Source organism: Quercus lobata, chromosome 5 (genome assembly GCF_001633185.2).
Source record: "Quercus lobata isolate SW786 chromosome 5, ValleyOak3.0 Primary Assembly, whole genome shotgun sequence".
Lineage (NCBI taxonomy): Eukaryota > Viridiplantae > Streptophyta > Magnoliopsida > Fagales > Fagaceae > Quercus > Quercus lobata.
Window position 1 is genome coordinate 85553426 of NC_044908.1, and position 15017 is coordinate 85568442.

The window sequence follows — 15017 nt, forward strand, 5'->3', positions numbered from 1 at the left end:
ATGCAATGCCTCGGTTCTATCCAAAACCTAGTTTTCCTCATCCAAGTAGTTGGTTTCCCCATAGGCTTGAGTCCGTGGACCATGCAATGCCTTGGTTCTGTCCAAAACCTAGTTTTCCTCATCCAAGTAGTTGGTTTCCCCATAGGCTTGAGTCCGTGGACCATGCAATGCCCTGGTTCTGTCCAAAACCTAGTTTTCCTCATCCAGGTAGTTGGTTTCCCCATAGGCTTGAGTCCGTGGACCATGCAATGCCTTGGTTCTGTCCAAAACCTAGTTTTCCTCATCCAAGTAGTTGGTTTCCCCATAGGCTTGAGTCCGAGGACTATGCAATGCCGTGATTCTGTCCAAAACCTAGTTTTCCTCATCCAAGTAGTTGGTTTCCCCATAGGCTTGAGTCCGAGGACTGTGCAATGCCCTAGTTCTGTCCAAAACTTAGTTTTCCTCATCCAGGTAGTTGGTTTCCCCATAGGCTTGAGTCCGTGGACCATGCAATGCCCTGGTTCTGTCCAAAACTTAGTTTTCCTCATCCAGGTAGTTGGTTTCCCCATAGGCTTGAGGCCGAGGACTATCCAAAGCCTAGTTTTCCTCATCCAAGTAGTTGGTTTCCCCATAGGCTTGAGTCCGAGGACTATGCAATGCCGTGATTCTGTCCAAAACCTAGTTTTCCTCATCCAAGTAGTTGGTTTCCCTATAGGCTTGAGTCCGAGGACTATGCAATGCCCTAGTTCTGTCCAAAACTTAGTTTTCCTCATCCAGGTAGTTGGTTTCCCCATAGGCTTGAGTCCGTGGACCATGCAATGCCCGGTTCTGTCCAAAACTTAGTTTTCCTCATCCAGGTAGTTGGTTTCCCCATAGGCTTGAGTCCGTGGACCATGCAATGCCTTGGTTCTGTCCAAAACCTAGTTTTCCTCATCCAAGTAGTTGGTTTCCCCATAGGCTTGAGTCCGTGGACCATGCAATGCCTTGGTTCTGTCCAAAACCTAGTTTTCCTCATCCAAGTAGTTGGTTTCCCCATAGGCTTGAGTCCGTGGACGATGCAATGCCCTGGTTCTATCCAAAACCTAGTTTTCCTCATCCAGGTAGATGGTTTCCCCATAGGCTTGAGTCCGTGGACCATGCAATGCCTTGGTTCTGTCCAAAACCTATTTTTCCTCATCCAAGTAGTTGGTTTCCCCATAGGCTTGAGTCCGAGGGCTATGCAATGCCCTGGTTCTGTCCAAAACTTAGTTTTCCTCATCCAGTAGTTGGTTTCCCCATAGGCTTGAGTCCGTGGACCATGCAAGCCCCGGTTCTGTCAAAAACCTAGTTTTCCTCATCCAAGTAGTTGGTTTCCCCATAGGCTTGAGTCCGTAGGACCATGCAATGCCTTGGTTCTGTCCAAAACCTAGTTTTCCTCATCCAAGTAGTTGGTTTCCCCATAGGCTTGAGTCCGTGGACCATGCAATGCCCTGGTTCTGTCCAAAACCTAGTTTTCCTCATCCAGGTAGTTGGTTTCCCCATAGGCTTGAGTCCGTGGACTATGCAATGCCCTGGTTTCTGTCCAAAACCTAGTTTTCCTCATCCAAGTAGTTGGTTTCCCCACAAGCTTGAGTCCGTGGACCATGCAATGCCTTGGTTCTGTCCAAAACCTAGTTTTCCTCATCCAAGTAGTTGGTTTCCCCATAGGCTTGAGTCCGAAGACGATGCAATGCCTTGGTTCTGTCCAAAACCTAGTTTTCCTCATCCAAGTAGTTGGTTTCTCCATAGGCTTGAGTCCGTGGACCATGCAATGCCTTGGTTCTGTCCAAAACCTAGTTTTCCTCATCCAAGTAGTTGGTTTCACCATAGGCTTGAGTCCGTGGATCATGCAATGCCTTGGTTCTGTCCAAAACCTAGTTTTCCTCATCCAAGTAGTTGGTTTCCCCATAGGCTTGAGTCCGTGGACCATGCAATGCCTCGATTCTGTCCAAAACCTAGTTTTCCTCATCCAAGTAGTTGGTTTCCCCACAGGCTTGAGTCCGAGGACTATGCAATGCCTTGATTCTGTTTAAAACCTAGTTTTTCTCATCCAAGTAGTTGGTTTCCCCATGGGCTTGAGTCCGAGGACTATGCAATGCCTTGATTCTGTTTAAAACCTAGTTTTTCTCATCCAAGTAGTTGGTTTCCCCAGAGGCTTGAGTCCGTGGACCATGCAATGCCTTGGTTCTGTCCAAAACCTAGTTTTCCTCATCCAAGTAGTTGGTTTCCCTATAGGCTTGAGTCCGAGGACTATGCAATGCCTTGGTTCTGTCCAAAACCTAGTTTTCCTCATTCAAGTAGTTGGTTTCCCCATAGGCTTGAGTCCGTGGACCATGCAATGCCTTGGTTCTTTCCAAAACCTAGTTTTCCTCATGCGTGGGACCTTGGCTTTTAGGGGAGTTAGCTCCTCAGCCAAGGCCCTAGAGTTTATCCATGCGATTAACGCTACCAAGCACCTAGTTTTCTCTTTACGGGGGACCCTGGCTTTAGGGGAGTTAGCTCCTCAGCCAAGCCCCTAGTTTTCTCTTTTTGGGGGACCCTGGCTTTAGGGGAGTTAGCTCCTCAGCCAAGCCCCTAGTTAAGTAGTATAGCTCCTAGCAGGACTTTACGCTAAAACTCTACAACCAATTGTTAGAAATGACAAAGGAACTATCTCGACCTACCGCCTATGCCAACACACAAGCCTTCCCACAGACGGCGCCAATTGTAAGGACACGATTCGCTACGGACCGTAACATTACCGGGTTCGTACCACGTAAGAAGGCCCAAACAATATCATTTGTAGAGCGTGAGTTTGAAAGGCTAGGCCTAGGTCGCCAGGCGGTGGGTTTTTCGTGGTGATCGTACAAGGTTCAGTTTTCCTTCACCCCTGGAGCCTCTCTCCTGGAGGTGGGCTGGGAGGCTCTGATTTTTGGCCATTTTTCCCAGCCTCCCCCTTTAGGTTACTTATTTTTCCTTTTATATTTGCCTGCGTTCATTGTCCTTCGTCCACGTATAGGGTCAACCTTTCCAAGACTGATACTTGTCCCATCAGCCCATACTCAAAGTCGTTGGGGGTGGTTGTAAAAGCCAAAGAATGCGGCTCTGTCAGGTTCAGAGTATTGAATGACAGTAAGGGCAGCTTTCCCCGGATATTTTTGATTTCCTTTCAAACTTATTCCTATACCGTTTTTGCCCCTCTCCTTGGTGGGGCTTTGGGTTTGCCAAGGACAGAACTATCCTCGGCTGAATCTCAAGGTTATCCCGCCGAACTTGGGCCACAGCCTTTCCTTGGCTTGGGCCTCTGGCCCCCTTCACGGGTAAACGGGCCCGGCCCATAAATTATTTGGGCCCCACAGTTGGGTTTTGGGTCCTAAAAGTGTTTGTTTCAATTTTTTAAAAATGATTTATAAATTTTTAGATTGGTAATTTTTCTTTTTCTGGATATAGGGCGAGAAAGTTTGGTTTTTAAGGAAAAATAATTTTTTGGGAAGCAATTGTCAATTCCCAAAGTACTTTCACGATGTATAAACTTTTGTAAATAATGTTGTTTACAAAAGAATATTTTACCTTCCTTTTTAATATAAAACATAACAATATTTGAATATAAAAATATGTAATAATATATGGTGACCTGCATGGGCGAATGTATCCCATATGCTGGGTGTCCTTCCATCTAGGTTTGCTGCACCTTCAACCTTTCACAAACGATTGAAGAAACTAAATTGTAAAATAAAAAATAAAAACAATATATATATATATATATATATAGAAAAGATAAAGAAAATTTTGTAATTATCAGGGAAATTTTTTTCTTTTTATTATTTAACTATTATAAAAGATATTTGCTTGTCATTTTGCCTTTTTTTTTTGCTGGAAGCTTGTTATTTTACATTAGGAAAAAAATATATCATTAACACATGTAAAGAAGCAAAAGGAATTTAAGTGATCACCTGATAAGCTGAGGCAGCAGCCCCAAACACAAAGTCAGGTGGGAAATCATCTCTGCTAAATTTATCAGTGCTTAAAACTAGTGCTGCTAAACTTGTCAGCAAAACTAGCCTCAACATTTTCCTCCTGCTTTAGTGGGAGCCTAGCAGAACTCTCTCTCTCTCTCTCTCTCTCTCTCTCTCTCTATATATATATATATATATATGTATATATTGACAAAGAACATAGTTCTAGCTGCTTATTGGATTCCTTAAAAAAGAAACAATCTTAGTGGATGTGTCCATTCATTAGTCCTACCACATATATGGCCTCAAGTTTTTTTACTTTTTTCATTTGACTTTGAGAATGCATGGAAAAGACAAGATTGAACTCATTGCAAGCTTCATCAAGGAAGTTTCTTTCAAGATTGAAGCCTGTTTATGTAATTGAGCTCAAATATGTAATTAGTATTGTAAAAGACCTTTTAGAAAGGCTCATTAGATAGACTAACCTTATATTCCCTGAAATATGAGTTGGGCCAATTAGGTAGCTGATTCTTAGATATAGATAGAGTTATGCCTCAGCAATGTTTTATTTACTTATAATGGATAATTCGATTTCAGGATAAAAGGCTTGTTTTGTTAGAATAATGTGGACCAACATGATATTTTATGATGTCTCTATTATCAATAATTAATTATTCAAAATTTCTTGTGAAATTTTGCAATATTTTTATGATGTAAAATATTGGAATACTGAAATATGTCTATTTGATACTATAGACTAAGATTAAGAAGCATTTCATTATAGTCCTTGACTTGACCATATCCATCATGATGTAGCATATTCTGATAGGTATATTGTTGGACCATGATAGAAAAGAGGTGCAAGTTAAAATTGCTTAGACTATGGAAGACAATAAAGGCTAGTCTTTTGATGTTCAGTACGTAATAATCTCGGAAGTGCTTCCATAATGAGATTCATGCACATTGAGTGTTGGCCTTAATAAATCTATCGTGTCATTGGTAGTAACTTGGCTTCTTACAAGAGGTGCTGTCATTATAGTGATTCTGGATATATGAATCCATGTGTTAGTATGAAGTTATAAAAGTAAAGACATGTTAATGAACATATTCATTAATGAATCTATTTAATAAAGTTGTTTATTAGTGAATGTAACATATCTATTACACTAATTGTTATTATAATAGAAAGGATTTTATGGCTGGTTATGTCTTTTCTGAATATTATAAATATTGTCAAGGTCACACTTGTAAGGGGTGTGAGAAGAGGAAAGAAAGCTCTTATTAATCCTGACCAGCTGGGGAGAGCATCCTAATTGCTTGTGAGGTCCTTGAATAATATAATTTAGTATGTAAATTTCTCACATTTTATTGTTGATTTTTATTACATATGCACATGATATAATTGTTAATTAATAGATCTATTATATTTGTTCTCTTGAATTATTACTTTTTAAGTATAATTCCTACATGTTTTTTCTTCCATACTGCTACCACAAGTGCAACTGAATCATTCCATTTTTAAGCTCTGTCAAAAGGGTATGGTTTTGTGACAAGGAGCAAGCTAGTAATAAGTCTCACATATCTAAGCCCAACAGACCAATGATCATTCTTTTACTAATTAAGGTGCGTTTGGGAAGCGCGTTTGCGTTTCCCAAACGCACGTTTTGCGTTTTCAACCTTTTCAGCCTGCTTTTTTTTTTTTTTTTTTTTTTTTTTCCCCACGCATTTTGGCCAATTTTGTTACTGTTCAGCAACTTTTCAGCAGCAATATTTGACTTTTTTCCATGAACAGTGCATACCGTGCACTGTTCATGGACCCACAAATTACACTTTTCAACAACTTTTTCATTAAAAATGGGTCTCATGGTACTATTCACATATTTAAAAATTATTTTGTTACAGTGTTTTTCAGTTTTCAGTTTCAGTTTTCAGCTGTATCTAAACGGACCCTTAATATATTTTACCAAGCTTAATGTTGTTCAAGGATCATATCAACTACACTTACAACTATCATTATAGGTGAAATTTTTTAATTATTGATATAATTATTAGTTACATCTCATGACTTTCTCTCATAACATGAACGTTATGTTTATTTTTCCATGTGTTAAATTTTCACGATAACGGTGTGTATCATGTCTTGTAACAAGGTTCATAATGTACTTAAACCAAACAGTCCCCCAACCCCAGAAGGAAGAAAAAAACAAGGGAAATAGTTTGTCTTATGCTTGTTCATGCCTTAAATTACTTACAAGATGAGATGTTCATAGTGTACTTTGAGAGGAAGGTTTGACACGTTGGGCTGAATGAAGGGAGAGTTGGTAAGGGAGACAGAGAGTGGGTTTTCTGGTGTGAGATGGGAGACTTGGTGCAGGAGAGGGAGAGTGAGACTGAAAACAAGATGGATTCATTACTTATATTACGAAGAAACTCGAGTTTCACGTGGAATTTTTTAATTAAAAAATCTAGCTTAGTAGGTGCCAACGTGGCAGATTTTAATGGAACTTGAGTTCTTAGAACTCGAGTTACATGGCAAATCCGAGTTTGAGGAACTCAAGTTTCAAAATAGTGATAGATCACTAATTATTTTGTAAATAGTAGTAGAACACCAATAATTTCGGCCAAAGATGATATTTGACCATTTTTACCTACACACTTATCCTACTTTCTTTGTTTTTTACGTTGTGTGAATATTAAATTAATTGATTTATTGTTAGTCACTTTGTTGATATTCCATATGCTTCTTGTTCCATACAAACTTATAGTGTCTTTTTTGTTACCTCCCAACAGGAATGTGTGAATTATCACTTATTGGGCTTTTAGTTCATTATTATTATTATATTCTTTTCCTTTTCCTTTTTCTTTTTCTTTTCAGATCAGTTATTCAGATTTATAGTCATAAGAGGTTTCTAGGACATGATCCCTTTGCGGATGGAGGATATCTATTGAGATTCAAGAACATAGTTGTTCTTGAAGAAATTTCTAATGTGTTAAATTAAAAAATTTACTTTTGTTGGGAATTAATTGGGATTCTTATTTATGTTTGAACCTTGTGGAATTTAGACAATTTGGATATTTTGGAGATTAGATGAATTACTGTGTGCGTGATTTGATTTTGAGGCTAAATTTCTTTCCGTATAGGGGATTTCCAATTGCAAGTTAAATATGGACTTTCTAAATGAATTAAAATTTTGAACTTTACTCTTTTGTTCTTTTTCTTTTTTATAAGAATCATTTTGGGCTGTACTTAAATATTTTTAAAACTGTGGTATTTTCAAATAATTGATTAAAATAGCTATTTTTTAAGAAAAGCCGACCCTTTAAAATTGATCATTTTTTTCTTATTTATTTTTCAAATTATATATTAATATTTTATAATTAAAAATAATAATATCCAAATAATTAACCATATATAATTATAATTACACTGGATTAGCATCATCAATTGTTGTAAATTTTGATCCAGCTCATATAGTTCTAAGAGAACTTTGGCTGTGGCTCCTGTTCTGTAATGTGTGATCTGCTCCTTCCAAATCCTAGAACAGCAGAGAGAAGAGTCTCTTTGGATAATAAACTATCTTGTTTATCACTCCAAAATACCATCCAAAAGCTGAGTTTGCTTGTGGAAACACAAAGGATTGTTAATGTGTAACAAAGTTCAGTATCTCTCTTTTCTTGTACAACATTGAAGAGATATTTGCACTCAGGTATGACCATTTCATTTATGTCAATAGTTAAAGTTGAATCAAAACTCCTCCCACACTAGGATTAGCTTTACCATTGTCTGTCTAATGAATAAAGCCGATATACTTCTAAACATTTTAGCTTCAACTAAATGACTGAAAACTGTGTGTGTGCATGTGTGCGTGCGCTGTGCGCATGTGACTAACTAAATGAGGTGGGAAAAACCTGAATTATGTTTTTGAAATTGAAACTGAAGGAGGTTACATGTTATTTTATTACAGATTTGGAAAAAATAAACTCTAAAGTAGCATACTGGTAAATAATATAATTTTAGAAACAATAAACAGCAGCAGCACCAGGTCTACTAGGACACCATTATGTAACAAGGAATGGCAGAATCTACCGAGAGAAGTGAGCATGGGAAAATGCAGTCAAATTCTTCTCAAGTTTGATAAACCCATCTGAGCTGACACCTTTAGTCTTCAAGAAATGGGAGTACCAATGAGCAGAAAGCTTTGGTTGCCTTTTTAGATCCGGGTCATCCAAGTCTACATAGTATAGGCCAAAGCTTGATTCATAGCCATCCAATAACTCTAAGACATCCAAGAAGGCCCATTGAAAATAGCCTCTTGTATTTGATCCATTCCTTCCAAAATTAGATTGGAGAAAGAGAAAAAGAAGGCGGAATTATGTCAGAGAAGTAAAAACCATATATCAATGCAAAGAAACATTTAGAAACTTATAATAATTCTCTCCAATGTATAAATTAGCTGATGACTTTTAGTCTTTAGTAGAAATAAATTTTGCTAGCTAACTTTGTTTTGAGGAAAACATTAAGGAATATACATATCAGATAATCCATCACTCTAGTTTTACAAGTGTATGAAATGGAATTAATTGTGATGATAATGTATATTAAATTGGTGTGACAACTAATTATACGCCACAACTTGAGACTTTAGGTGATAAATTTGTAAAATTTTGTGTTGGCAAATTAGACAATAGTGAGTTCAGTTTTATGAAATTTTGTCTCCTCGCCTCATGTGTTATGGCAGAAAAATATAAATATCTTGTTGTGTTATTTGTATTAGACAAGAGACAGTTAGAGAACTCTTTTGATGTATTAAGTTTTGGGTTATGTTAGTATTTCACTATTTTGAGCCACTTTTGTGATCTCTCTAATTTGTGATGTGACGCTGAGATAGGATCAAAATGTCTAGAGTTGCAGACACTCAGACTATAGTGAAGGCAATATTTAAAAGAATTTTAGATTATTTAACAAGATTTAAACAGAAGTCAATAGAAAATGGGCATACTTGAGTGCATCAAGCAAAGCCCCAATATGTCCATGCAAGTAGTTCACCCTTGGCTCATCTTCCAATGATGAATTGCGTCGTGTTTTCTGTCCTGCAAAAACATTACAACCAAGATTAAGTTTCTCCCTAACAAAAAATGAAAAAAAGATTAAGTTTCTCAATTAGAGGATCACATAAAATGAGAATAAAATTGGATTTTGAACTTATCTACCTACTACCCCCAAACATGAGCAACAATCATAAGTTAGAACAAATGGTATTTCAAAGGGCAATGGAAGAAAATATGAAAGATTCAATGAGGGTTTTTTTATATTTTTTTAAGTAACTCATTTGTTCATTGTTTGATCACTTTTACTTTGAATGGTGCAAACATTTGAAAGCGAGAGTAAAACAATTGACGTTCTATCAAACATTTAGTTCATGGATATTGATCCTCTATGCAGGCTACCAATTGAATGTTGTTTCAGATAATGTATTATTAAATGCCACATTGTGACGGTAGTCTGTATATTTCTATGTCCATCTATCAAGTCCATGTACCAAAACTAGCAACAGCTTTTACAAATATTAAAATTGAAGATAATGTAAAAGAAATTCTTCTCATTTGCTACTAAGTCTGCCAATAAAGGCTTATTATGCGCTCTTTAGTTACCAAATATTTGTGTTTCAAAATGAGGAAGCAAGATTGAGTTTTAATATAAAGAAACTTATATTATGAGGACTAAAATCATTAAAAGAAAATTGTGTGTGTTAAAAAAAATATTTCTATCGAAATGCCCTCTAGCATTACTTTGATGAATTATTCTTCCGTTCCAAGGGAGGAAGAAGCACACATACAAACACTCTTTATGCATGAGGACACGTGTGTTTTTGTGTGTGTGTGTGAGAGAGAGAGAGAGAGAGAGACCATTCTCATGAATGTAAATAGGAGGATTTCCATAAGCTTGCTTGAAATACTCCAGCAGTTCTTGCAAAGCCCAAGGCGTAGTTGGAAACTGAGTCAAATAGGCTAGTTAGTATTACACCGATATGACCTTCACAAGTAAACCATCTCTGCATTTTGTGCTCATGTTCTCACCTCATTTACAGATGTATCATTTTGAATAGCTGCACAGTAGGGCAAGTAGTATTCTACTTCAGTTTCATCTCTAAATACTAGGTAACAAAATGGTGAATTTATTAAGGACCATCATGTATAAAACAATAGAATGAATCCCAGATTGGAAAATTCAACAACAGACAAAGAGAGTTGAATTGGTAAGCTGAGAAAGGCTATAAGGTAATCTGATCATTGGTGAAGTTAGTCCCCATTTTGATGGGTCTATATATAATAAAACATACCTGACAAGTCTATTGCCATGTCTGCATCAAAGTCTCTGACCTCCATGTTTAGTTTGCTGGAGTCATCCTTGATGAAAAGCGTGGCATAGTAATTTAATCCTAGAAAGTCAAATGAGCCCTTAACCAGATTTGATTCAAGATTGGTGAAGGCTGGAAGTCTTGAGCCTACATTTTTTTTCATTACATCGGGATAGTCTCCATAAACCAAGGGATCTGCATACCTGCAAGGCCAAGCAGATCATGATAGCCTAAAACATAATGAATTCCAAACCTGGCTTACATACGACTTATATTCCAAAAATTAAAAAATCAGATGTTTTCACATTAAAAAACAAGCACAAAAAACTAAAACAGAAGAATCTCAAAGTTTGTAATCACTACTTGCTTTAGGGCCATACCATATTCACATTACACTTCATAGATGCCACAATAAGATGACAACGTGCAACGTCAATTTGTTCGTGAATGTGTAACTTACCAACCAATAAGGAAGTCCTTGGCTCTTTGAGTAGCAATAACATCTTTAGTTTTGTTTGTTAGAGGATGAAGCCAGAAAGCAAAGAGATTGATTCCTATAAATCCATGCTGCTGGTCCTGCATTGCCCACACTCAATTTGTTCATATATATGTTCCCAATTTTACTTTACCTTTTTTTTTACATGGTATGTGTCATTCTAAAAATTTAGGACAAAGGCATAAAATTACTAAGAATAGGTTGCTTCTTTCTTCAGGCTGAAAAACCCAAGCATGATCTTCATTTTTGAACATCATATAGTTAAGGCATTTGATTAATTCATTAAATTGACCAAGCCACTTGAAATGAATAGCTTCTTTAGTACCTGGTACTTGTCCTTGTATAATCTAGCAGCTGATGCATGCGCCAACAAGATATGATGAGTTGCCAAGTATGGCTCAGTTGAGGAGTTGCCTCTGGTGCAATTAATGCCAAATGGAGAAGAACAATGCCCAGGTGGTAGATATCCCCCATTGTAACTCCCAATCACGAACACATTGGCCTCGTTCATAGTAGTCCAATGTAACACCCTGTCACCAAAATTCCTGAAGCAGACATCTGCATATGCCGTGAAGTCTTTCCTGGATCCACATCTAGATTATTAAATCACATTCCTTGCCAGGTTTTCTGCTTACCACACAGAATGTGGATGCATACACTCAAGCATAATAGTTGTCTACAATAGACATGAAGGATGAGAATCATACACCATTTTTCGACTAAGCCATCCTCCATACTTGTCTTCCAGTGCCTGTGGGAAATCACTGTGATGTAATGTAACATGAGGTTGGATTCCTGCTTGATCAAGAAACAAATTAGCATACAGAAGGACTCAATCAATGCCAAGAAAATTGAACTATTGTCATTTATGATTGATGGGAATGGACAGTAACCATTGCTGGATAGTTCATTGATAAGATTGTTGTAATATTGTAGCCCCTTTGGATTGACAGGTCCTCTTCCATCTGAAACATTAGAAAATAAGCAGCTTAAGCATGAGAAAAAGTACTAAATCACTTCTTGTTCGGTTAATGAAAGGGATTTGTGATCATACTTGGAATAAGTCTTGACCATGAGATAGAAAATCTATAGGCCTCTAACCCTGTGTCCACCATGAGCTGGACATCATCCTGCAAGAGTGTGATCAACCATACTCATATTACTAGATGGTTCAAATAAAATGGGCATATAATTAGTTGGTTATGTCATGGGCCGTATAATTTGGTATCTATCAGGCAGAATGAGTATTTGTCATGCAGAATACTTTCATTTTGTTATAATTAATTATGGTTTACCATTTGCTAACAACTTAAGTTTTGGGACAACTTATAATTTATCATGGTATTATAAAAAGTGGAGCTAAGTTTAAATCATGTTCCCACTCTATTTCAAATTTATAAAGTTAAAAATACTACGTGTGCAAATATTGGTAATATATTAAAGGATAAATACTTTTACACACATCCTGTAACACACAAAGAATTAGTGTTTGACTTACCTCAAATACTTTTTTAACTAGGCATGTTCTTTTATTTTAAATATATAATGACAAGTGGTAGTGGGTTTTAATATCCACATTTTATTTAATAAATAGGTGATGTGGTAGTCTCTCAATAAAACAAAAGGGGATTCATTTTAAAAAGGTTTTGGAAGTAAGTCAAACTCAAAGAATTATTGTACATACCTTGTATTTGTGATATTGATCACATGCTATGTCACCATTGGCTCCATGCATTTTCCCTGAAAATTTAAAAATGTGTTAATCCCCATAGTGGTTTTTCACATCGTCACTAGTTGACTACATTATTTACTTCACTTCACTTTAATTATTATTGGTAACTTATTTATTGTGGTTACTTAACCGAAATTAAATTTAAATTCATAATTGGTTAATGTGCAACGTTTGATTAATTTCCGCATTTTGTTAAAGATATTGGGTATATATCAATCTAATGGCCCAAAAGGCCCATTATTGTAAGTCTATGTAGAGCTAATATTAGTTCTTTTATATATCTTACTAGAATTCATTGTGATCAACAATTGAGAACAAAATAAAGATATGACCCCTCGAGTTTTATCAAGTATCAGGTTGAACTACGTAACTCTTGTTTCTCTCTCTCTCTCTCTCTCTCTCTTGCTTTTGCTTCTCTAAATTATTTAATCCTTGTCTTTCAACAGGGTCTAAATAGACTTAGCTTAATTATATCTGACCTCAGTTCTAATTTATCAATTCACATGATATATAGTCATTCATTTCATACGGAATAGATGAGATTTTGATTTTCTAGCACTTGAAAAATGGGACTATTAAGCACTAATAGTACTTTTGATATACTAATCAATTTGAATGCAAATAATCTCATTTTTATTTAATAAACAAATACCAGGGAATAAACTATTTCATAAAAATGTTACTACATATTACCCAAGTTAGTTGTATAATAGAACATTAATTTACTTTTTGGGGGGAAAATGATTAGAATATAACTTCAAAATACTATACTAATTATAAAGAAGCTTACCAGAATGGGAAAAGGAATCCCATATGCTAGGCTCCCTCCCATCTTCATTTGCTGCACCTTCAACCTTTCATATATATAAACATTTTTTTCAAGGATATGAAGAAATAGAGAGAATATTAATTATCTATTAGAAATCACCAATTCTTTACAACTTTTAGTAATGAAATAACTAAACAAATAGCACTTTTTTTTTTCTTTAATAAAGCTATGTTTAAGAAAAAAATGAAAAGAATGTATAAAACCATTAATTAATAAACAGACCTGATAAGCCGAGGTCCCAGAACCAAACACAAAGTCAGGTGGGAAGTCATCTCTGCTAAATTTATCAACCCCTAGTACTTCAACCACTGATATGTTTATCAGAAGAAATAGAAAGAAATAAGAGAGAATCAACATTTTTTTCCCAAAGCAATGCTTTGAAAGCATGCTTGTATATATTATCCTCTAGCTTGACCCAAATGAATGGCTTTAATTTATAGCCAGACAAAGAGTGCATCCCAGTAGAAAATCGACAAACTTGTCCTTGTTGCTGACTTAGGATAATGAACGTTCTACAAATGTTAAAGGAAAGTTCAAAGGAAAAGTTACAGAGTATATTGACACTTGCATTCGTGGAGTTTTGTCTGTTTGTTTAGAGCCCGAAAACAATGGTTAACCAATTTTGAGGCCAAACAGCTTTTGGTTAAGTCATGAATAACACCAATATTGTAAAAACAAAAATAAATGTGGTGGAAATATACCACATAATATGGTTCCAAAGTAAAAAACACAAGGAGGGCTTGACCTTACCAATCTTGGGAAGCAAAACTGAATCCACTAACTGAATTGAAGTTTTACCAAATAAAATTACCAAATTCTAAATTGCTACAATTTAGTAGTACTTACTAATTTTACCCAACACAGTTTTGAATTCATGGACTCTTCAATTATCGACTTTGTTGCATGTGAAATTTTGTCCACAACTTCAAACACTTTTGGTTCAACATTTTAACTTTTGGAATATGCAACAACTTCAACACCACCCGTTTTGAATTTTCTTCAAGCTTGATCACCAATATAGACTTTAGTTTTGAGAGCAAGAAGCAGTGTACCTTCAAGTTTACAATCAGTAGATCTCTCAAAGTCTTTTTCACTTGATCTAGGTTTTTCTTATATACTTTAAGCTTAGATGCATGAAACCGTAGTCACTTGACGGGCTGAATGGACTGAACTCATGATTTTCACCTGACACATTTTGATTGATCCAAAATGAGCTTGATTGATCGAAATCTTGGCTATTCGATCGATTGACTAGCTATCAAAAACTATCAAACTTATAGAAACTTGAATCTTTGATATGCTTGTCTGAAAAAATACACTTCCAAAGCAAATATAAGCCACTTTTGTTTATGATTTGCCAACCTAAAATCTAGACTCAACAGTGTCATCTGCCTTGCTGCTTGTTATAAATTATAATATGTTGCTTGAATTTTAGGTGGATGCTATAAAGCCTATAATATGTGAGTTGAATTTGAGGTGCACCAAGTTCATATGTTATTTGTTACATAGAATCATTACTTAGAAATCCCACTCCTGTGTGCCCGACATTGATTTTGTTTTTTCTTTCTTATGACATTTGATTGTGCCATTTACCAACCTTTCGTCTTTTTTATGATAAGGTATGTCAAACCTCACACACAAAAAGACGCGTGGCTTTCTGGTTGTTTTA

The 15017-nt window shown here is 36.1% G+C and overlaps 1 protein-coding gene and 1 pseudogene across 6 annotated transcripts in view; both read right to left on the minus strand.

Moving 5' to 3' along the window:
• Positions 1 to 4046, minus strand: part of LOC115992588 — a 31118-nt pseudogene extending 27072 nt beyond the window's left edge. Inside the window, exons 1-2 of the transcript XR_004092564.1 lie at positions 3930 to 4046; positions 3611 to 3674 (exon numbers count right to left, since the gene is read on the minus strand). The product of XR_004092564.1 is annotated as a beta-glucosidase 11-like (transcript). The remainder of the gene's footprint in view (positions 1 to 3610; positions 3675 to 3929) is intronic.
• Positions 1 to 15017, minus strand: part of LOC115992586 (beta-glucosidase 11-like) — a 74027-nt gene that overhangs the window by 35113 nt on the left and 23897 nt on the right. Inside the window, exons 1-13 of one of the 5 annotated variants that reach the window (XM_031116802.1) lie at positions 13571 to 13785; positions 13310 to 13373; positions 12472 to 12527; positions 11842 to 11917; positions 11681 to 11752; positions 11495 to 11582; positions 11113 to 11368; positions 10752 to 10867; positions 10274 to 10494; positions 10011 to 10087; positions 9840 to 9927; positions 8933 to 9023; positions 7838 to 8262 (exon numbers count right to left, since the gene is read on the minus strand). The exons of 1 other annotated variant lie outside the window; for it this stretch is intronic. In XM_031116802.1, the coding sequence (XP_030972662.1) occupies positions 8016 to 8262; positions 8933 to 9023; positions 9840 to 9927; positions 10011 to 10087; positions 10274 to 10494; positions 10752 to 10867; positions 11113 to 11368; positions 11495 to 11582; positions 11681 to 11752; positions 11842 to 11917; positions 12472 to 12527; positions 13310 to 13373; positions 13571 to 13735 (1617 nt within the window). In that variant the 5' untranslated portion in view covers positions 13736 to 13785 and the 3' untranslated portion in view covers positions 7838 to 8015. Of the gene's footprint in view, positions 1 to 7837; positions 8263 to 8932; positions 9024 to 9839; positions 9928 to 10010; positions 10088 to 10273; positions 10495 to 10751; positions 10868 to 11112; positions 11369 to 11494; positions 11583 to 11680; positions 11753 to 11841; positions 11918 to 12471; positions 12528 to 13309; positions 13374 to 13570; positions 13786 to 15017 lie in introns of those variants that run through there. 3 more of the 5 variants (XM_031116804.1, XM_031116803.1, XM_031116807.1) reach the window with 3 other exon arrangements.